The sequence below is a fragment of the Oryctolagus cuniculus genome, chromosome 2 (genome assembly GCF_051225735.1).
Source record: "Oryctolagus cuniculus isolate XC-2025 breed Fujian yellow rabbit chromosome 2, ASM5122573v1, whole genome shotgun sequence".
NCBI lineage: Eukaryota > Metazoa > Chordata > Mammalia > Lagomorpha > Leporidae > Oryctolagus > Oryctolagus cuniculus.
In genome coordinates, this window is record NC_142868.1 from 47,056,994 (window position 1) to 47,078,558 (window position 21,565).

The 21,565-nt window shown below is 49.9% G+C and overlaps 1 protein-coding gene across 4 annotated transcripts in view; it reads right to left on the reverse strand.

Moving 5' to 3' along the window:
* Positions 1-21,565, reverse strand: part of PTK2B (protein tyrosine kinase 2 beta) — a 125,197-nt gene that overhangs the window by 51,592 nt on the left and 52,040 nt on the right. For all 4 annotated transcript variants that reach the window (XM_051831880.3, XM_051831897.3, XM_051831887.3 and 1 more), the window contains exon 2: positions 10,629-10,869. In XM_051831880.3, the coding sequence (XP_051687840.2) occupies positions 10,629-10,832 (204 nt within the window). In that variant the 5' untranslated portion in view covers positions 10,833-10,869. The remainder of the gene's footprint in view (positions 1-10,628; positions 10,870-21,565) is intronic.

Consider the following 21,565-nt stretch of genomic DNA (forward strand, 5'->3'; position numbering starts at 1 on the left):
ATGGCTGTGTTCTAATAAAAGTATTTACAGAACTGAGTGGAGGGCCATATCTGGTCTAGTGGCAATTTCTTGCTGATCCCTGATGCAGGCCAAGGTGCGGACGCTGGGGTTTATTTTGGGTGAGATAGTCAGTGGAGGGTTTACAGCAAGACTGTATAATCTAAGCTATGCCTTAAATACATCCCTTCTGCTGACTTCTGTTTTAAAAAGTCACAATGGGGGCCAGCGCTATGGTATAGCAGGTAAAGTGGCCACCTGCAGTGCCAGCATCCCGTATGGGTGCCGGTTCAAGTCCCAGCTATTCCACTTCTGATCCAGCTCTCTGCTGTGGCCTGGGAAAGCAATAGAAGATGGCCCAAGTCCTTGGGCCCCTGCACCCATATGGGAGACCTGGAAGAAGCTTCTGGCTCCTGGCTTTGGATCGGCAAAGCTCTGGCCATTGTGGCCAATTGGGGAGTGAACCAGCGGATGGAAGACCCCTCTCTCTCTCTCTCTCTCTCTCTCCCCCTGCCTCTCCTCTATGTAACTCTGACTTTAAAATAAATAAATAAATCTTTTTTTAAAAAAAAAGTCACAATGGCTTCCACCTGTGGAATGGATCAAATGGGGATAAAGACAGAGTTAGGAGGCAAACACATTATTGCAGGTAGGAGATGCTGATGACTTGAACCAAGGAGGCAATGGAGACAGTGAGAAGAAAATCATAATCTGACTATTTTTTTATGGCAGAGCTGACATATTTCTCAACAGACTGAATAGAATGTAAGAGAAAGAAAGAACCCAAGGAAAACTCCAGGATACAACATTTTTAAGGATCGGCCTGAGATACAATTAATTGAAAGAACAGAGCTGCAGTTGATGAAGATGGGGGAAGACCAAAGAAGAATCAAATTGTTAGGAGAGGGTTATTAGTTTCATCTTTACATAGAGATTAGAAAGCCAGCTGGGGAGCGGGAAGGTGAATCGAAGAACTGGCATCCTGGAAGAAGACTGGAGCCAGCATGATCAACTTGGGTACTGCAGGTTCAAGTTAGAATTTCAAGCTCACTGGCTGGACGAGATCACTAGAGGAATGGCCAAGGCCCAGCCTATAGTATTACATGACCTGACAGTGTCACAGGAAATCTCACGCAAAAGCACTCAGCCCACAGGCTGTCCAGTAACTAAGAACCCCAGCCAATGGGAAGAAATGGAACCCTTACGTCAGCCTGGTTCAGTGGTCACTTCCAGATACCCAGCTGTGCACTGACCACAGTGGGTGTGCATATGTGTGCAAAATGCTCACCTTTCCTTCCACACCTCTGTGGTCTTAACTGATGGCTATCATGGGTTGAATAGTTGTGCCAAAAAGATATGCCTATGTCCTAACCCCAGAATCTGTTTATGTGGCCTCTTGGGAAAAAAAAGGCTCTTGTAGATATACTTAAGGATCTCAAAATGAGAAAAATGAGACCATTATGGACCATATGGGTAGCTCCTAAATCTAATGCCAAGTGTCCTTATCAAAGACACATAGAGGAGGGACACACAGAGAAGAGAGGGCCACAGGAAGACGGAGTGGTGCGGCCACAAGCCATCCAAGGCTCGGAGCCACCAGAAGCTGGAAGACCAAAGAAGGCTCTGCCCGTGAGGCTTCACAGGGAGCGAGGCCCTGCTGACCCCTGGGTTTGAGACTTCTGCGTGCAGAACTGTGATGGATTCTGTTGTGGTAAGCCACTAGATTTGTACTAATTTTCTATGGCATCAATAGGAAAGAAAACCAATGGCGTTGCAAGTTCTGAGCTCTCAACACAAGGGCTCATTCTTAAAAAGTGACCAGGTAACAAAATAATAAAAGTAAGCATAACTTATCACTGTGAAAGCATTCATCTCAGTGATAAAAGCCACTAACAAGGACATTCAGCAATGTACCCATCAGATTAAAAATAGCTCTGAAGGCACAGACACCTGACTACTGATGTGTCAGTGTCAGGCCTCTAAGGGTACAGAGAAAGAAACAAAGGCCCGGAACTCTATAGGTTTGCCTGGTTCTCGCCGCTGGCGGTATCTGTGTGTGGGTGGGCTAACCTGGCAAGCACACACAGGAAACGGGGAGGGGGCGCAGAAAGGAGGGGCCCTTGTGACTGCGCCTCCGTGGTGCTGGTTTGTGGCTTCCTGGCTGAGCCCTTTCCTGTCCTGTTTTCACAGATGGGGGGCTAGCCTTGTGTGCGTCCATGGAGTCTCTTTAGAGTAACCTTTCTTTCAGAAACGACAACTTCCCGGGCCAGGCAACCTTCCCCTCGGTCACTCTTGCACCCCAGCCTTGGGGCTTTGCTTTGGTAGCACCTGGAGGGGGGCCGCAGGGGCTCCTCTACAAACCAAGAACCTGAGCCAAGGACCACAGGCAGCTGCTGGGCCACCTTGGCCAGCTCTGGTTATCCAATCCAATCCCCACAGACGGCCTGAGCTACACAGCAGACATTTACTCGCATCGTTCTGGGGCTGGGAAGGAGGATCAAGGGGCCACTTCCTGGTGAGGGTCCACTCCCCCGCTCGCAGCCAGCTGCCCCGTCTTGCTGCGACCTCGCTGGGAGAGAGCGAGCTCTGCTCTCCCTTCCTTCTCTTGCAAAGGCACCAATCCCATGTCAGGGGCTCCTCCCTCATGGCTTCAGGTAAACCTAAACACCTCCTATCTCAGTCTCTTCCTGCAGCCGTAAGAAAATTCTTTCAACTGGGTCATTTCTACACTTGACCAAAAGGCTGAGCAATGACTCAACGGGATGATTTCTAAGCAATGGAAGTTCATTGCTCACGGCTCTGGCGCAGAAAAGCCCATGACGAAGGCGCTGGCAGACGCCGAGGCGGTGAGGGCTCACAGCCTGCTCAGAGACGGCTCCGTCTACTTTCCTACCATGGCAGAAGGGAAAGGGGCAGGGGCGTACCCTTCAACCTGTCATCTGGACGCTAATCTCACCCATGTGAGCCGAGGCATTGTGACTTGTACTACCCCAAAGAGCCCACTTTCTAATCCCAGCACACAGGGTACTGGGTGCCATGTGAGCTTTGGGGGAAGGTCAACATTTGGACCACAGTGCCTCCAAACACCACCGTATTAGAGGATAAGGCTTCAGCACATGAATTTAGGGGAGGACTGAACATAACACTCAGTTTATTACACCATGCAGCTGCTGAGGGAATAGATTTCAACTGGAAGCTAACTGGGATGGATATTGGATGGGTACAGGGGAGTACCAGACTTGGCCAAGTGGTCACAATACCTGAAATGTGCCCCTCTGGGAATTCTGGAAGGTTCCTAATTCACTGGGGAGGCTGGAGAGTGTAGGCATGTGTGGAGTAGTCTACACTGGGAACTGGATTCCGCTCTCCTCATATGCCAGGCAAGCAGCACCCAAGAGCAAACCCCGCCCCCCAGCCCTGGCAACCTAGAGACCCTAGTGTAGGGTGGAAGGGATGCGACTGGACAGGACACGAGGGGCACAGGACGGCTTTGGCTCTGTCCCTCCCAGGGGTGTACATGTGGATTCTGAATGGGGTGGTGCTTCAGAACAAAACAAGGACGAGCTGTGAACACAGCTTTCCAGCACGGGAGAAGCCAGTTCACGGAGAGGGCTTTGGATACAGGTGTTTCATCAGCATTTCTAGAACCACATCTCAGGCACCTGCCTGCTGTTCAGTTCAAGGCCAATGTTCAGATGGTCCAATAATGGAGAGAGACGGGCACACGAAGAGTGGGGGTCAGCTGGAGCCAGCCCAAGGGAGAAACCAGCACGAGCCAGCCAGGCTGCATGCAGACACAGGGACAGCACAGCTATCTTAGAAACAGGTGGCTGGGGCTGGCATTGCGGCATAGCAGGTAAAGTCGCCACCTGCAATGCCGGCATCTCATATGGGTGCTGGTTTGTTTTCCAGTTGTTCCGCTTCTGATGCAGCTCCCTGCTAATGGCCTGAGAAAAGCAGCACAAGATGGCCCAAATGTTTGGGCTCCTGCCACCCACATGAGAGACCTGGATAAAGCTCCTGGCTCCTGGTTTTGGCTTGGCTCAGCCCTGGCTCTTGTGACCATCTGGGGAGGGAACCAGTGCATGGGAGATCTCCCTCTCTCTCTCTTTCTCTCTCTGTAACTTTGACTTTCAAATAAATAAATATGTTTTTTAAAAATAAGTAGGTGGCTGTGTAATGTCTCCTCAGAATGTTGATGCTTTCAGATCAGTGGGGGGATTGTTAATAGTTACTCCTGGACAATGTGGTAAAATGGGACTGAGACAAACTTGGACATAAGTTCACCCTGCCTAGAAAAGAGTAGGAGGATAGAAAGGAGAGGGAGGAGACAGAGGGGAAGGGGAAGGGGAAGGGGGAGGGAGGGAGGGAGAGAGAGACAGAGAGAGAGAGAGAGAGAGAGAGGCAGGCAGCAGGAATCAAGGAGAGACGCCCTGTGTGGGCACAACTGGGTGGTACTCTGCCAGTTGTTTTCAAAGTATCATCTTAGCTCCTTTCCCAGACAAGCAAATTAGCACGTTAGAGAAAAATATAATGATATAAGCCTCCACTTGTTACAAAAGATTCAGAGCTCCCAAATAAACACAATTTTCTATGAATCTCAAACCAAAAGGAAATGGAAAAATCAAGAATAGCAAAATACATTTCTCATTCAGCACATTGCTTGATTCTTTTCAACACCCGCCTGGTTTCTGCTAGGACCTAGGCATAAGGGCCCCCAGCTTATTTAATTAGCTTTTGTCAGCCTAAGGAAAATGTCATGAGGCTATTATACGTGCAAACAAAGAAGCTGCGAATAAAGACAAAAGCATGCAATCACCCAGTACACATGGAGTAACTGTGTTTTGGAAACATGCTACCCCATGGACTGTGCCAGGCGATGCCCCATTGCTTCTGTTTGATCAGACACAGCTACATGGGGAATGTCAGAATTTCAGGAGTCTTCTCAAGGAAGTACATGTACTTGGCAAGTCTGAAAGGGTTGGCAGCATTTTGGGTACTGGGAGGATGGGGAAAGATACAGAGCTGGAAGTAGACACATCTACCAGAGGACAAAGCCACAGGAGAAGAAGAGAGTCAAGAATGGTTGGGGAGCAGAGGAAGAAAAGGGCTGTCCCAGGAGAACCCCAGCAAGGAAGCTGGACCTGAACCTCACACTGGGTGCTGTGTCTCAAGCAGCACAGCTGGTTCTTGACATTTGGACTAACCCCATTCGTTGCTCATATTATATGATCCACAGTGTGGGGAGCAGCCCGGACTGGACTGAGTTACTGGAATTAAGACTTATTCTATGCATCTGCTCTCCCACAATATGGCGCTGGGAGAGAAGTAAACAGCTTCCGCACAGCTGCCTCCAGTTCAGCTAATAAACTGTAGGACTTGCTCCTGATTGGAGGAGAGCAGCGTACTCGGCGTGTGGGCAGCCGAGTTGGGATTGGCGGAGGAGGACTATAAAGGAGGAGAGAGACGGCATGCACCGGGGAACATCTAAGGAGAACATCTGAAGGAACACCTGTGCAGCCCCCGAGAGAGCCGGCCGGCGGTGTGCCGCTCCCCTGCGAAAGTGGGGAATGTGGCCAGGGGGAACTGCCCTTCCACGGAGGTGGAAGGGATAGTAGCCAACCCGGGAAGAACCAGCAGCAAACCCGGGGAGGGCCGAGCAGATGAAAGAACAGCGCAGGGTCCTGTGTCGTTCCTCCACGAAGAGGGGGAGCGACATAATGGTGCTGTGACTCGGATAGGAAACCTAGAACGGATAGCAAACCCAGGGAGGGCCGAGCAGACGAAAGAACAGCGCAGGGTCCTGTGTCGTTCCTCCACGAAGAGGGGGAGCGACACACAGGATATTTCTTCCTGTCAGAGTACTCATCTAAGATTGTAAGGGCTCATTCTTCAGTGTGAGTCAATGCCAGTCTCACCTTGGCCAGGAAGCCCTGTGCAAGCAGGGAGTGCACCTGTTTTACATGTGCTAACACCCCCCAGGACATAATCACTATGGTCCCAGGCACATGGAGGCACCCAACTAATATTTGGGGGATGGATGATGAGATTATTCAAGACCATACCCATGATTTCATCCCCATCTATGGCTTGAGCCAACATGTAGAGGCTGACCATTCACAAATGTCCAGGTCCAGCTTGTTCTCTCCTGCAGAACCACATATTCAACAGTCTACTCAATATTTCTACAAGAAAAGGCTCGAGTATCTAAACTGTACCTGACAGACCCAAAGCTGAATTTGTGAGCTCCCCATGCCCCATGCAGTTTCTCCTCTGGTGCTTTTTTGTCTTAGGGAGTGGGAAACAGGCCTGTCCTTCTTGAAACATCCCCTTCCTCATTTCCATATCTGTTCATCACCAAATCCCTTCATTTTCACCCCCAAATTATTCGGAGTATGGTCACTTCTCCAAATAGACCACAGGCTATGTGGATTTGAAAACAGAATCCTCCCCATACCAGAAATTTGCTTAACTCCTCTGCACTTAGTTTTCTTATAATACAAAGTTAGGAAATAATAATATGCATTTCATAGGGTTCTTCTGAAAAGCCAATAAAATAATGCATACTATGTTCTTTCAATAGTTCCAGCTGCTATCACCACCATCATCATCATAATCCCAATCATCACCATTACCATCACCACCACCTCCACCACCACTATCTCCATCACCTTCACCATGATCAGCACAAGCACCAGTATCACCATCACCACCATCACCATCATCATCCCCATGGTTACAGTCCTAATCTAAGCAACTATCATCTCTCATTTGGATCACTGCAACAGTCACCCAACATCTCCCCACACCCATCCTCATCTTCGCCTAGTAGATTTTTCATTATGCAACCCAAGTAATGCTTGAAAAGCACAATCTCGTGTATTTAAATAATGTCAGTGGTTTCCCAGAAGAGATGGGATAAAAACCAAGATGTTCACAGGTTTAAATAGCCAATCCTGGACAACTATTAGCCTCACCCCTGCCTACCTTGTTCTTTCTTCTGATAACACTGTTCATCTTACGTTCTCCTCATTCCGTCCTTTCATTGTCAAAATCTCTCTAAAAGGTTGTTTGCACTGCTGTGCAACTCACTGCACAATAGCTCCTGTCCCTATCTTTCCATTGAAACTGCCCAGCCAAAGGTTCTGTAGGGTACCTGTTGCTGAAAGCAGTGAACCTCTTTCTGGCCTTGATCCTTCTGAGCATCTGACACTGCTAACCAGTGGTGAACTCTGACACTGGTTAACTCCCTCTGACTTTGGCTCCCTGAGTCTATTCTCCTGTTCTCTTTATCTATCTTTGACTCCTTTTTCCATCATTTGCCACTCATTCTCTATCAGTTCTTTAGAAGTTAACTCCCCTGGGTTTCCTCACTGAAACGTTTTCTCCTGGTCTACTCGTTCTCTGTGGATGATCTTACCGATACGCATCATATCCACTGCATGACGATGCCCATATTCTTGTCTCTGGGTCCTTCCTCCCTCCTGAGCTCCCCCACGCCCCCGTGAGGGTGTTTTAGAAACACAACTGTAAAGCTGGCGTCTCAGCAGGCCCCTCCTTCTCTGTTCACTTCTCAGTGAATGGTGCAGCATCCATTCAGCTGCCACAGCAAGAGCTTGAGTCATCCTTGCCTCCTCCTTTTCTCTGCCTCCCTACACCTGGTTAATCATGAAATGCTGTCGACTCTGCCTCATAAATGCACTCAGATCTGCTCCCAATGCCACCCCCTTAGTTCAAGTTCTCATCATTTCCCTCCTGCAAGCTATCCACAGCTTCCTTACCCATCTCCCATCCACCAGTCTTTCCTTTCTCCATTCCTTTTACTAGTGGGCCAACTTTCAAAAGAGGAGTTTCCTTCAGTGCATCAGAAATGGCTGACTTAAAAAATAGCACCTTAGTAGTTCTTTCTTAGTTTATTACCAGGTATAGAAGCCTACTCTAAGGTTCTGAGAACTCTTGTTGCAAAAGAATCTGTTCTGAATTATTTAGCCATGGCTGGTGTTTGGTGCTGCAGTTAAGCTGCTGCTTGGGATACCTATCTCCCAAATCAGAGTGCCTCGGTTCAAGTCCTGGCTCCGATTCCAGCTTCCTGCTGAAGTGCATCCTGGGAGGCAGCAGGTGATAGCTCAAGTAGTCGAGTCCTTGCTACCCATGTGGGAGACCAGAACTGAGTTCCCAGCTCCTGGCTTCCACCTGACCCAGAGTTGGCGGTGGTGGGCATTTTGCAAGTGAAGGAGGGAATGGGAGATCTCTCCATTTCTCTCTGACTCTGTCTCTGTTTGCCTCTCTCTTCCTTTCAAATAAATGATAAAATAAATACCTTTTTTTTACAAAAAGAATTGTTCAATCAAGCTTTTCTCAAACATTGTTGATCATAAAATCATGTCTTACATCCTGCCAAACACTGTGCTCTCTATGTGAAAACAAGACACAAGGAGAAATACCAAAAGAAGAGAATGGCGACTTTATTCCCTGGGGAAGTAGAAACACTTAAAGATTCCTGAGCAGAGTAATGACCTAATGCCCACATAACCAACAGCTTCAGTACTGAGACCTTACTATGCTCTAGGTGTTTCTTGTCTATCATCTCTAATCCTTACAACAAGGCTACCAAGTGGGCATGATCCCAGGTGAGGAGACTGAAGCCCAAATCAGTTTAGCAATAGGTCCAAGGTCATAGAACCAGCAAGTGTGGGGCAACGGTTTGCTGCAAGTACAGGTGGCATGAAAGCCACAGCTCTTTGCAAAAAAAGCAGGTGACATTATGCCTTCAGGAGACACTGGAAGCAGGAAATAGCAGATGATTGGAACACAGGTTCCTGGAAGGCAGTCCCTTCTTTCCTTTGCTCTCTGCCTCTGTCACCACACTCCTCTAGATACGCTTCAAGTCCTAGTAGTCATTCTTAAACTTGGCTCTCATTGTCCTTTCTGTAAGCCTGCTGTACTCTTCCCTCTCAAACATCTAGCAGGTCACCAGCCATCTCCACGATGCTCTCTCCCCTGCTTAAAAACTTTGTGTCATTTCCCACTGCCTGCCCAATTACAAATTTCTCAGCCTGCTATTTTAGGCCCTCTGTTATCTACTGTCAACTTTTCCTTTTGATCTTGGCTTTAGCTACCTTTCTAAGTATAACCTGTGCTTCTCTCAAACCGCACCACTCACCGTTTGGCACCTCCCTGCCCTTGTTCATGCTGTTCTCTCCTCTTCAACAGCTGTTTCCGCTCCCCAGTGTTGCTACTTTAAATCCTGCGGAGGCCTCCTTTCACTGCTCATTCCATAAAACACGTCCTAATCTGTGCTAGCCAACGTTCTGGTTTTTAGCACAAAAGGGTGATGGGGCACCGCCCAAACTTGGAAATCAGGTTAATTTCTGAAATTTTACCTAGTATAATTCACAGTGAATGGCCTTAATTGTTAGCAAACATGACCTACCCGAAGGAAGATGCAAGAAGCGCATAGTTAAGGAGACATGAACACACCCTCCCGGAAGAAGGTACTCTCAGGACACAATTGTGCCTGTGTATCGGAAACCATGAGACGAACAAAGAGGGCCCTAATCAAATCAATTACAGGAAGCAGGGAGTCAGCCAAGCCATAATCCATGATGATAACTGGCCAAGACAGTGAGCTAATCAATTACATTCTGCTCTGGTTTGTAGAAGCACAGATGTGCTGGAGCAGACAGAATGTAGCCATAGCACTGACCAAAGGAGACACTGAATTTGCCGACACTGACTTTCAGGACACAGAAAGGGTTGACAATGACATGGAGACAGCCAGCTTAGCCAGCTGACTCAGATCTGCTTAGTTCTCCCAAAAGTCCTGTTTCCTCTCTGCAAATTACAAATTCTCTAAGCAGTCTTCTGAGAAGCAGTCTGGCTTTCCCTTACATCATCATTAAGGAATATTCTGGGCAGAAGAAAGGTAAATCCTCATTGCATCTACCTCAATGGGCTGTTGGGAGGATTTCATGAGATAATGTGTGTAGAGAGAGGGACTCAAGATCCACATAGTGTTGGTGATGGAGCTCTGCTTTGGAGAATGATTGTATTTACATGTGGCTCAGGTGAACCAACTTTCTGATGTCTAGGTGCCCTGATGAAGGCTGAGTACCCGGAACTGCAAAGCAGAGCCTGTGATCCTGGCTAGGAGTGGGCCAGGCAGTGCGGCCTCAGGAAGGACCTGGCCAGCCACCTGGTCCAGCCATCTCTAGTTCATTATCACCCTCTAAATCCTCACCAGCTCCCACTGCTAAATGCCCAGCAAACGTCTTACATCATTTTTATTCTACTTGTAGTACAATCACCTGTGTGTCTCTGTAATTCCAATTTCAAGTGTTGACACTTTGAGAACAGGGGCTTTAAGTCCCCTGTGTAGAGCCTCAAATGTAATAAATACTTGATGGACTGGATCAAAGGCCATGCAAATGATCTGGGGTTCAAACAAAGGCTTTAACATCTGTTTCCCAGGGCACTCCCAGAAGTGGAGTGCAGACCCTGGAGAGGAGGTTCCCCACGCCACCTCACCCATGACCAGCGATGGAATGGGATGGCCCACTAGGCCGAATGAGGGCTGCTCAGCTGCCCGGGAAGGAGAGGCAGGTATAAACAGAGGTGGTCTCCACACTTACCCGGATCTCGGTCTGTACAGTGCATTTGACCAGTTTGAAGTTCTTCCCAGGATTGAAGCTGTTGCTATAGAAGCACACTTTGAGGATACGCACGTCTTCCTTTTCCACGTCGACTGGGACCACCACCATGGGTTCTGGCGGCCCTTCAGGCCGGCGTAACGTGCCCACCTTTACTCGACTCAGGGGCTCAGACACCCCAGACATCCTTTCAGACGGCAGCTAGGACCGGAACATCGCAGACCTGTGGAGACAGCGGAGGGACAGCTCAGAAATGAGTCCCTAGAGGCCCAATGCCCCCTCCTCTAGGGACAGCACCCACCAAGCTCCAAGACCAATGTGGGTGACATACTCTCCCAATCCCCAAAACGACCCTTAAAGCCATCCAGCTGTCCTGACTGGGGAGGTTGCAGTGCAAGGAAGCAGTTTGCATAAGCACCCAGGTGGAGCATCCAGACTGGGAGCTCCCGGCGTGCATGCTCACTCTTCTGGAAGCCTCCTCTCCATCCCATTTCTCCCCCCACATTGGCTCCCAGGCAAGGGCCCACACTTAGCAAGCGCAGCTGTGAGAGGAGGCGGCACAGCATGGTTCCCAGGCACAGCTGAGCAGAAAATGTGAAGAGTGAGACAGTAGAAAATAGCAGGAGAGAAACAGGGACATGGGGGAGAGCTGAGAAGAAACAGAACTGGAGAATGGGTGGCCCTGATGGGACGGGGTCAGAAAAGGCAGGAAAGGGCCCAGGGTGGGGGGGTTGGGGGGGTGGCTATCAGCTGACAGCTTTGTCTGCTTCCGCCCTCCGCTGCCGGTGGGAACTATCAGGGTTGAAAGGCCAAGTCCACAGGGACTCATCCCATAGACCATCACTCATGACCTGTGGAAGAGTTCAAGAGGACCAGCACTGGGCCCCAAGCAGCCCAGTGTGGAGGGTGACTCTGCAGGGTGGGAGGAGGTGGCCCGAGCCCTCTGATGCGTCCTGGTAGACTTTGAAGAAGTCCAGGAATCTGCAGTTTACTCTGGATCTCAGCAAAGTAGATCCTGGTCTCTGGACCCAACATAAAAGGGTTCACTTTCTGCAGACCTAAAGCAGGGAGCATCCAGGAGAAGCAATGGAAGTTCTAGCTCTAGACTGGTGTCAATCTTGGCTCCACAACAGGATCACCCAGGGGGCTTTTAAGAAATAATCCAAGACCTGTCCCTAAAGCTTGCCATTGGATTGGTCCACGGTGAGCCCTGGACATTAGTATATTGAGTTTTCCAGGATTTTCCCAACATTCATTCAGGGATAGGAACCACTGCTCTCAAATGAAACTGGCTCTTATCCTAAAACCTTAACAACAAAAGCATCCTCTTCTAACAAGAGACTGTGACTTTAGGGGGCATTCCTAGACCAGGCATTGCAGGTGGAGGAATGCTGGAGGTGGCCTTACTAAAATACACATATGGAGTCAAACATTTTCAAAGTAGAATCATAGCCTATGCTTATTTATTCACACTGGGATGAGCACTAGGAAAGAAAGATTTAGATAGCCACTATCTTCAAGGATCCAGTCCTTTGAAAAAATATAAATGTATGTTAAGAATATGAAAAATTATAAGGATGAGGGAAGGAACAGAGCATATCCCTTAATTCAGGGACAGACAGATGGTGGGAAGTCCTGGGTTCAGAGTCCACAAGGGAAGCCAAAACTGGGACAAGACTGATAGAGACAATAACATTCAATCTACTTTAGGGACAAATATATGCATATAGTCTAGACGTATCAATTTCACCTATCAATCAATCCATCCATCCTAGAAGTTTCCATACCATTTTTTAACAAACATCTACTCAACGTGTAGTGTGTGCCAATATTCCCACTACTGTGTTTTGCAGTTGAGATATATCTTAGTTCCCCTAGACCTTTCATCAGGAATCCAAGCCTTTTGAGAAGTAACCTCAGGAGACACCAGTAGGGGAGTGGGAAATGTGTGACAGAAAAGGGAAGACAGTCAAAGAAGAGGTGTTCATTGAGTGACTGCTTGGGTAACTGCAGTTTTTATGCTGGTGGGAGCTCGGGGAGCCAGGACACAGTATAGCCCACTGGTAGAGGGAGGATCCGGGACATTTACACACCACTTCTTGCAGTCATTCCTTCCAGCCCTTGCAGCCTGTTCTGCACAGAAGAAAAGAGAAAGTCCTTAGTGCAAAGGAGGCAGAGCTGGCAGCTGTGTGTTGGAGTAGAACATTGAAATGGCAAGGTCCAAGAGCATGCCAGAGGGGACAATGACAGTTCTGCTATAGGATGTGCAGATGACAGAGAATGTCTTGTTCCAGAGAGCTCCCACTCTAGACAGGAAGACAAAAAGGCAAGTACTCGATACAGCCATATAAGTGCCACACATGCAGCTGGCCCCAGCTTCAGGATCTGTTGCGTCTACTGAGCCAGTGGTCTTGGGGCCACCGTGCACCTCATTTGTATGAGCTAGTCTGCAGGCAGGAACTTCATGAGGAAGATTTGTAGAAGAGGTTTCTGGGGGAGGAAGGAAGTAGAGTGGTGTCAGCGGCGGTCCCCAGAGACAAGGTCTCACCTCAATGGACTGAATATTTGCTTCCCCCTAGATGCATCTGCTGAAATCCAAAGCCCCAGGGTGATGGTGTTAGGAGGCAGGCACTCTGGGAGATGGCTACGTCCTAGGGTGGGCTCTTCATCAGTGAGATCAATGCTCTGTTGTAAGGGACCCAAGAGAGCGCTGTCACCCTCTTTCTGGCACACTAGAATAGTGAGAAGTCAGCAGTCTGCAAACCAGTAGAGGGCCCTCACCAGGACCCCGCAGTGCTGGCTCCCTGGCCTTAGACTTCCAGCCTGCAGACTGTGCAAACTGCATTTTTGTTGTTTATAAGCCATCCAATCTATGGCACTTTGACAAGACAGAAATTCTGGAGGAAGTCCCTAATAATGCAAGCCAAGGGGCCCACCTGACAAAGGCCATTTGGAAACTGGGACATGCTGCTGAGCCACGCTGGTGGCAATGTGGACTTGAAGCTGGAAAGAAGAACATTATGCCCACATCCTGAAACTTTTTCAGAAGCACATGGGAGCTCCAAAAATCTCAGGTTTTGGAGCATTTAAGATAAGAATTTTTGGGTGAGGATGTCATAAACCCCATGTGATACCAAGTATGTGAAGCCAGCATTGAGTACCCCAGTCCTCAAAGAATCCTGAACTCATCCTACTGCTAACAACGGTGTCTTGAAAGATCCTGGAAGGACTTGAAACTGAGGCAGAAGTGTCTTGGTCAAAAGACCCAGAGCCAGAAAGGCAGTGTCCACATCTCTACTAATATGGGGCACCCTCCTCAAGGGCACTCAAAACTCCCATCTGTAGACACAGATCTGCAATGAACTTCCAGAACTCTCTGAAGCAAGGCTGCTGAGAGGGGTAAGGGAGGGCTCAGCCACTTGTCTCCACGGCTTGGGAGAACCCAGCTCTCAACCCCATGCACAATCTCCTCTCACACTCACTGTGCTTGTGCTCTGGTCTCAGCTCATTTTCTGACTAGCTCTAAAAGCGTGTGCAAGCAATTTTTTTTTTTACAGGCAGAGTGGACAGTGAGAGAGAGAGACAGAGAGAAAGGTCTTCCTTCCGTTGGTTCACCCCCCAAATGACTGCTACCGGCGCGCTGCGCCAATCCAAAGTCAGGAACCAGGTGCTTCCTCCTGGTCTCCCATGCAGGTGCAGGGCCCAAGCACTTGGGCCATCCTCCACTGCACTCCCAGGCCACAGCAGAGAGCTGGCCTGGAAGAGGAGCAACTGGGACAGAATCTGGCGCCCCGACCGGGACTAGAACCTAGGGTGCTGGCGCCACAGGTGGAGGATTAGCTTAGTGAGCCATGGCACCGGCCTGTGCAAGCAATTTAACTTCGCCAACTTCATTTTCCTCACCTATAAGTTAGGGATAACCCCACCCACCCTGTTTTCCTTATGGAATAGTTCTAACAATGAAGTGAGCAAACATAAATAGAAAAGTCATTATAAGCAATACGGCAGAACATAAATGAAAGTCTCCACTACTGTGGTTATGATCTGCTGATTTTCCCAAGTCTTGTCTGACTACCTGAATTCCCCATATCTTGCTCCTCTGGACAGTGGTTGTCTAGAGGAGGGAAAAAAGGTCTGATTAGCAGCATTTGCCAATTTCCATGGTGTAAATATATCCACCAGGTTTATTTCAAGCTACCAATACTCATCACTGTGCACTGAGTTAGGTTTGATGAAAACAACCCTCTGGCTCCAAGTCCTGTTTCTGACAAAAGAACTTGCCTCTTTGCCCAAATTTTGCCCGATTATTTTAATTTCTCATCAGTAGCCTCTCTCTCTGGCTTTTGATGATCTCAGAACCCTCTGATCCTCAATATATGAACTGCAAGGCCTGTCCCTTTCTCCATACCTCCTTCCTGGCTCTTGGACCCCTGGCAGCAGGTCCACCCACATCCTGATGTGCCCTGGGCCATCTGCTTGGTGTCACATCCTGAGGCTCCAGCAACAACCCTGGCTCCGAGCCACCTTAACTTCAGCTTACGTCCCTGCCCACAGATCTGCCGAAGTCAGAGTCAAAAACATAACAAACACAAGGAAACAGTACCAAATTAAAACAGGAAAAGTTTTGATTGGCTACAAGAACTTCTTGGCCAAAACCTGCAAAAGGTACTAAACGAGGCTATTCAATCTTGGAGTCCCTGAGAATCTTCAGGAAGAAAATTAATTATGTCCTTCCTGAATGGCAAGACATTCACCTACCTAAAGGAGAGGTCCCTGAGGTAGGATTTCAGTCCCTTCCAGATGCCCTATGTTGTCATGGTACCTGATGCTTGTTCCTGTGTGGGGAAGATGCTAGGTTTCCAGGGACAACCATCGCAGGCAGGAAAACATAATTCTTGCCCTTGAGGGCACCGTAGGGTCATGGTACACTTGCTGAACATGTGTTGTATACTAAGGAGTTTATATGAGCAATCTCTGATTCTCCAGAAACATTTTTATTTATCTGAGATGCAGAGGTACAGAGAGAGGGAGAGATAGAGAGAGAGGCCTTTATCTGCTGGTTCACTCCCCAGATGGCTATGACGGTTGGAGCTGAGCCAATTCGAGGCTAGGAGCCAGGAGCTTCTTCCAGGTCCCCCACGTGGGTGCAGGGGCCCAGACACTTGGGCCATCCTTCACTGCTTTCCCAGGCCATTAGTAGGGAGCTAGATTGGAAGTGGAGCAGCCAGGACTGAAACTGAAATCCATATGGGATGCTGGCGCCACAGGTGGAGGCTGACCCTACCAGGCCACAGTGCCAGCCCCTCTCCAGACACATTTTGTGGGCTATTTAATACTAGCCTCATGGCCCAAGAGAGGACACCGAGGCCCATAGAGGTTACCGTGTCCAGATCACACAAGTGGTAGGCAGCAGAGACCTAGTGCTACTTATGGCCTAATCCAGAATCTGCTGTGAGTAGAGCCCCGCAGTGTAGTATAGCAACCCTGAGCACGCACCCTGCTTGCTGTTGCCCCTGATCTGAAGGGGCTCACTAGGGGGACTATTATTCAGAAAGGAGGTGTGGCATCAGGGAGAAGCCACACACATTGCACTCATTCAAACAGGATTAAAGCGCATTCCTGGTGCTAGGACACCACTGGGACATAACCCACAGCAGCCTCTGGGGTTAGGCGACATGGTGGCCCCAGGTCTCTGCTGCTTATCTGGACAAGGCGACCTCTGCAGGCCTCGTTTCCTCTCTTGGGGCATGGGGCTAATATTACCTATCTTGCAGAGTTCTATGGAAACTCAGAGGTTACTTGTGGATACTACCCAGTACACTCCTAGTTTAAATGCCTGTGATTTGGCAGAAGAATTGAAGACCTATTACCAAACCCACTTCTAAAACACACTACACTGGCCTCATCCGTGCCAGTGGACCAGGACCAGGTGGTCATGGCAGCCCCTCTATCACTCATGCTGGGAGGCTGCCTCTACGCCAAGACCCGCCTCTCTCCACCCACCTGCCCACCTGTACTCCGCTCACCCACATGCCCATTGTCTGGCCTGAGCATGCAGAGGAGTGGGTTCCATGGAAGGCAGCCTCACTGGAGATGGCCAAAGCACCAGCCCTCTGGGATCTGCACAAGTCAGAATGTCACAAGATGCACACTTTATTTCCACTCTGCCTCTGAGTCACTTCCCCCGGCTGTTTCCACATCAACAAAATGGGGAATACATGCCTTTCCGATCATACAGGACTGCTGGGCACAGCCACTTAACTAACGGGCAGTGACCTTGCCATCTCTGGGAGCCGTCCCCATGTTTCTGGCAAGGCAGGGCTCTGCTGGCTCCAGAGAGCACCCCCTCCCTGGCTCAAGCCCTTTCAGCTTCCAGCACCTGCAGGGCCAGCCTCCTGCCTGCCCCAGGGCTGCCCAGTCCACACTTCCTTTGATCCCTTCCCTCCTCTCCAAGCTTCCCTCCCCATTACCTAGTGAGGAAGGAACAAGAAACATTGTGATTGTCACCAGCTGTCATTCACTATAATTCAAAAAGCACTGGTGAAGATTCTACCACGCTTTCGGCTCCCCGCCCCCACCCCCATTATCCACTCACAGTGCTCTCTGGCCAGCACCTGCCAACCTACTGACTTAGGGACCTACTGACTTAGGGTGGGCCCTCAGGGGGGCATGTGAGGGACAACAGGGACACTGTTAGCTGTCCTTCCTTGTTAAGGAATCCTGTTTCTACAGTAGTTTGAAAACTCTGTTCTCTGTGGCTAGATAGATTTTTCTTACTTCCCTGTTTGCTTCCCTGAGCCTTCAAAAATTCATACTCACCTAGATTTGCCAGCTTTTGAATGACTTGGCTGGCTTGTTTCCCCCTGTCCTTCCTTTCTTTCCCCCCTCTCTCACTTCCTCTCTCTCCCTTTTCCTTCATTCTCCTCTTTCTCTCTCTGCCTTCCTATGTCTCAGGAGCCAGGCCAAACTTTGGAAATACAAAAAGTAGAGTCCAGTAGAGACTTGCAATCCAGTGAAGAGGATAAAGATCATACACACACACACACACACACACATTCACACTCACACACGCATGCACACACACATGCACACACACATGAATACCCAAACAGGCATGCACACACACACATGCACACACACTATTCGCAGCATGCTATGGGATCTGACAGAGCTCCAGGCACAGTGACAGAGGATCACAAGAGAGGATTTGCCTACTGGACCTTGAGATCTCAGGAAAAGGTGACCCTGTGAGCTTAGGCAACTGCATGGTGTGATGTAATGGTTGGTTACGACAGTGGCTTGGATCATTGGACAGAGACTAGAAGGTAGCAACATGCTAAGGAATGTGTACTTCATCCTACGGAAAAGCAGGTTTGCATTTAAAAATGTGAACGTAGCAATCGGATGGAGCAGAAGGAGCAGATAGGACAAGGAGCTGCGGCAGGCTCAGCCACGGCAGTGGGAGGAAGGACCCTGGATCTGCAGCATTCGCCAGCTTCTCTGCTATAAACACTTCCAAGATCTCTGAGAGTGGAGGTGGAGAGAGACGGGCGCCCTCAGCACCACTGCCGACCCAGGCCAGGAGGGCCTGTTTCAGGGCCACTGCCCTCAAGCCTGCCTCTGACCATTGAGGTCTCCCGGGTCCCTGCAGTACCACTGCCACCACCAACTCAAGACAGCCACAGCCAAGGCACACGAAAGCACAGAACCGCACAATGGGCTCCTTCCTCTAAGGTGCTCTGCTCTTCCCATCTCCTGAAAGGTGCAGGTCGCAGAGTGGCGCTGTTGTCACCCTTAACCTCCGGCCAAATTTCCCTCCAGTTTCACCACTTTGCACCACGTTCTCAGCTCTTTCCTTCTTGTCCAACCTCCAGGTCCAGGAAGTCGCATTTCCCTCCCTGAGTGCATTACAAAAGCGGTTGTTGAGCAAGGCAATGCAGTGACCTGACAACCTGTTGGTGCTCCAGTTGACAGAGTCCTTCCCCATTGTCTTGAGAGGTTATGAGGAGGCCAGATGATGAGCTGGGGAATTCAGACCTGGTCCAATGGCTTCTTCCCAAGACAGGTGGGCAAGGGTGCACACTAACCTGGAGGAGCAGCTGTTGCTTACATTGTGCCTTGCTCATATCTCTTAATTTGGTATGAAGGAGTCTGTGCCTATCGAATGAGAAGCACCAAAATGAGCACAGGACTGGAAGAGCTGATAACTTGTATGGTAGATCATAAAGGACTCCTGAGGGGGTGGTGTTGCGGCACAGAGGGTTAATGGGGGGGACCAGGATGGAGTCCCATGCTCTTGGCTTCGGCCTGGCCCAGTCCTGGCTGTTGTAGCCATTTGGGGAGTGAATCAGCAGATGGAAGATCTCTCTGTGTGCCCTCCTTCTTCCTTTCCCTCTCCCTACATGGTTCTGCTTTTCAAATAAATAAATAAATAAATCTTTAAAAATGTATATAAAGAAAGGTTCCCTGAAATCTTCCTGGGCTAACAGGCAGCACACACCAAAATTAACAAAATGCAGTTTGTAAAGTGAGAGAGATAGGATGTTCTTATGCAGATCTTTTAGAAAAAAAATAGGATAAAAACTTGATGATGCATTTGTTATGGGCTATGGTGCTCTGGGGGCACACCACACTCCAGGGGCAGGAGGCACCCAGACCCAAGGCGGCCACGCACGGGGCTCCCCTGCAGAGGCTCCGGCTAGTGACCCCCACAGGATACCCAGGGAAGGACACCTCCCTCCATGGAGTCCTTGAACATGGTGTCAGGTGTGGCCCAAAGGAAGCCGGAGGGACACCAGGGCAGCACCGGCCCAAGGCTTCCATCTCCCCTACAGCCCCAGCTCCTGCCTGCCTCCTTGGAAGCAGCTCTCCTGACGCCCTGCCCCTACGTCCTCTGGAGCCCAGCCAGGCTAAACATGGTGCCTGGGCAGATCAGGTTGGAAGAGGGGTAGAAGGGGCTGCACTGGTCCTCCCCTTGGTGTGCAGCTCCAGGAAGACCTGGGTGGGTGGCTACTGTTCTACTCTGTTGCAGGGCACGCAGGGGCTCAGCAACCAGCCCTCAAGGTTCCTGTGCATTGGTTTGGGCCCCTGCACAAGCCTGGAGCAGGCCCACATCAGCCCGGCTTATGCACCAGCACAGGGAGCGGGCTGTAGGGTGCTGAGGATGGTGTTGGGGTCATGTGATCCAGCAGCGTCAGCCCCCCAGAGTTCAGGGACGGAGCCTGGCCCCAGGGAACCATGAGTTCAGGCTTCTGCTTGAAGCGCTGAGCGACAGCCAGCTGTCTGGTGCAGGCATTAGTGCCTGTCCCCTCCAGGTCCATCTGGCAGGCACCAGCGCTCTCACAGCCACGGCCACGGCCACAGCCACCTAGGGAACAGCAAGGGGGTCTGGGGGCGTGGTTTAGAAGCTAGAGGGTGGCACAGGCGGCCCTGCCATGCGATGTCTGGCGGGATCACATCTGAGCTCTGTGTAGAATGCTCCTGTCGCCACTGGTCAGGGGCCAGTACTGTGGAGCCATGGGTGTGGAGCTGGTATCTCATACAAATGCTGGTGTAAGCGCGGGCTGCTATGCTTCTGACCCGGCTCCCAGCTGCGGGCAGTGAAGGGGCTGTTCTGGGTGGCCCCTCAGCTTGAAGACACACCTCACAAGTGACTGCCCTTCCCAGAGCCTCCACGCCCATCTTCTAAAACGTCTTCTAGTCTAGGTTGAGGAAAACACAGCTTAGCAGCAGCAGGGCTTGGAACACAGGATTTATGCTAACTCCCTGGCAGCTGCTATGACATAGCCACCAAAAAGAAGTTCATGTAGTGCTAGGGCAACCAGAAAACCCTTAGACAAAGGACAGTGATTTCTATAGGCTCTGTGCACACCGACCACAACTCAGCACTGCCTAAGGGCCCCAGGTCTCAGAGCCCTGAAAGCCTGGGTCCTCCAAAACAGAGGAGAGAAACGAGTTCCAGGGAAGGAAGATGGATTGCTGGTTTCAGATGATTGTAGGGGGCCATGGAAAGGACAGAGGCACCTCCTTCATCCAAGTCAATGCTTCAAGTAAAAAAAGCGACAGAGCAGAGGAGGCGGGTGGATCCTTACCTGTGCAGACGGCACACTGAGCAGCCCCGGATAGGGTTTAAAGCCTCACTAACTTGCTGGTTCCTCCAAAGACAGGTGTCACTCTCACTTTGAGGCTGAGGAAGTGACTGAGTGACTGTCTTCTTACGTGGCAGAGACCAGGCCAGGCCTCAGTTTTCTCATCTTATCCCAGCAAATGCAGTTGCAGCCCGAGGCCAGCAGGGAGCCTGCCAGAGAGCAGTTCAGACACGCGCTGCCTTCCAGATGTGGCCCTCAGGATTCTGCCCAGAGACTCCTCACACAAGCCCATTCATTGCTACCTACGCAGCACCGGAAGGCTGTCTCAGCATGCACAATATGGCTATCCAGGGTTTCATTAAGAAACAATCAAACATTGGTAATTAAAAGAAAACCCAACTACTTGTTTTTTAAACCAGGAAATGCACACCCAGGTGTGACAGCACAGGTGTTGTCCCCTCATCCATTACCACCTTAAAATCAACAAAAACACCCCCTTGAACAAGCTTCTCCACCTGCCAACTTCCAATCTGCCAGTCTTTGCAAATCCCACTTACGCCAAAACTTGCTTTACGTAAACAGACACCCAAACCATGAAATGCAAGGACGCCCCCATCTGTAGCCTGCAGCCATCAGCCTTCACTGTGAATTGTATAAAACAGCTCAGGTGCCCCATCAAGCAAACAGGATGCCACCTGTGTGTGACAAGACTTGGAAAAAGGAAAATAGGTGGTAATAGTAATTAAAAGTGGCAATGAAACAACTTTAAGGAACCACTACAAACTCATCCAACGAGCCAAGATCCCAAAAGAAAACTAATAAAGCCTCATG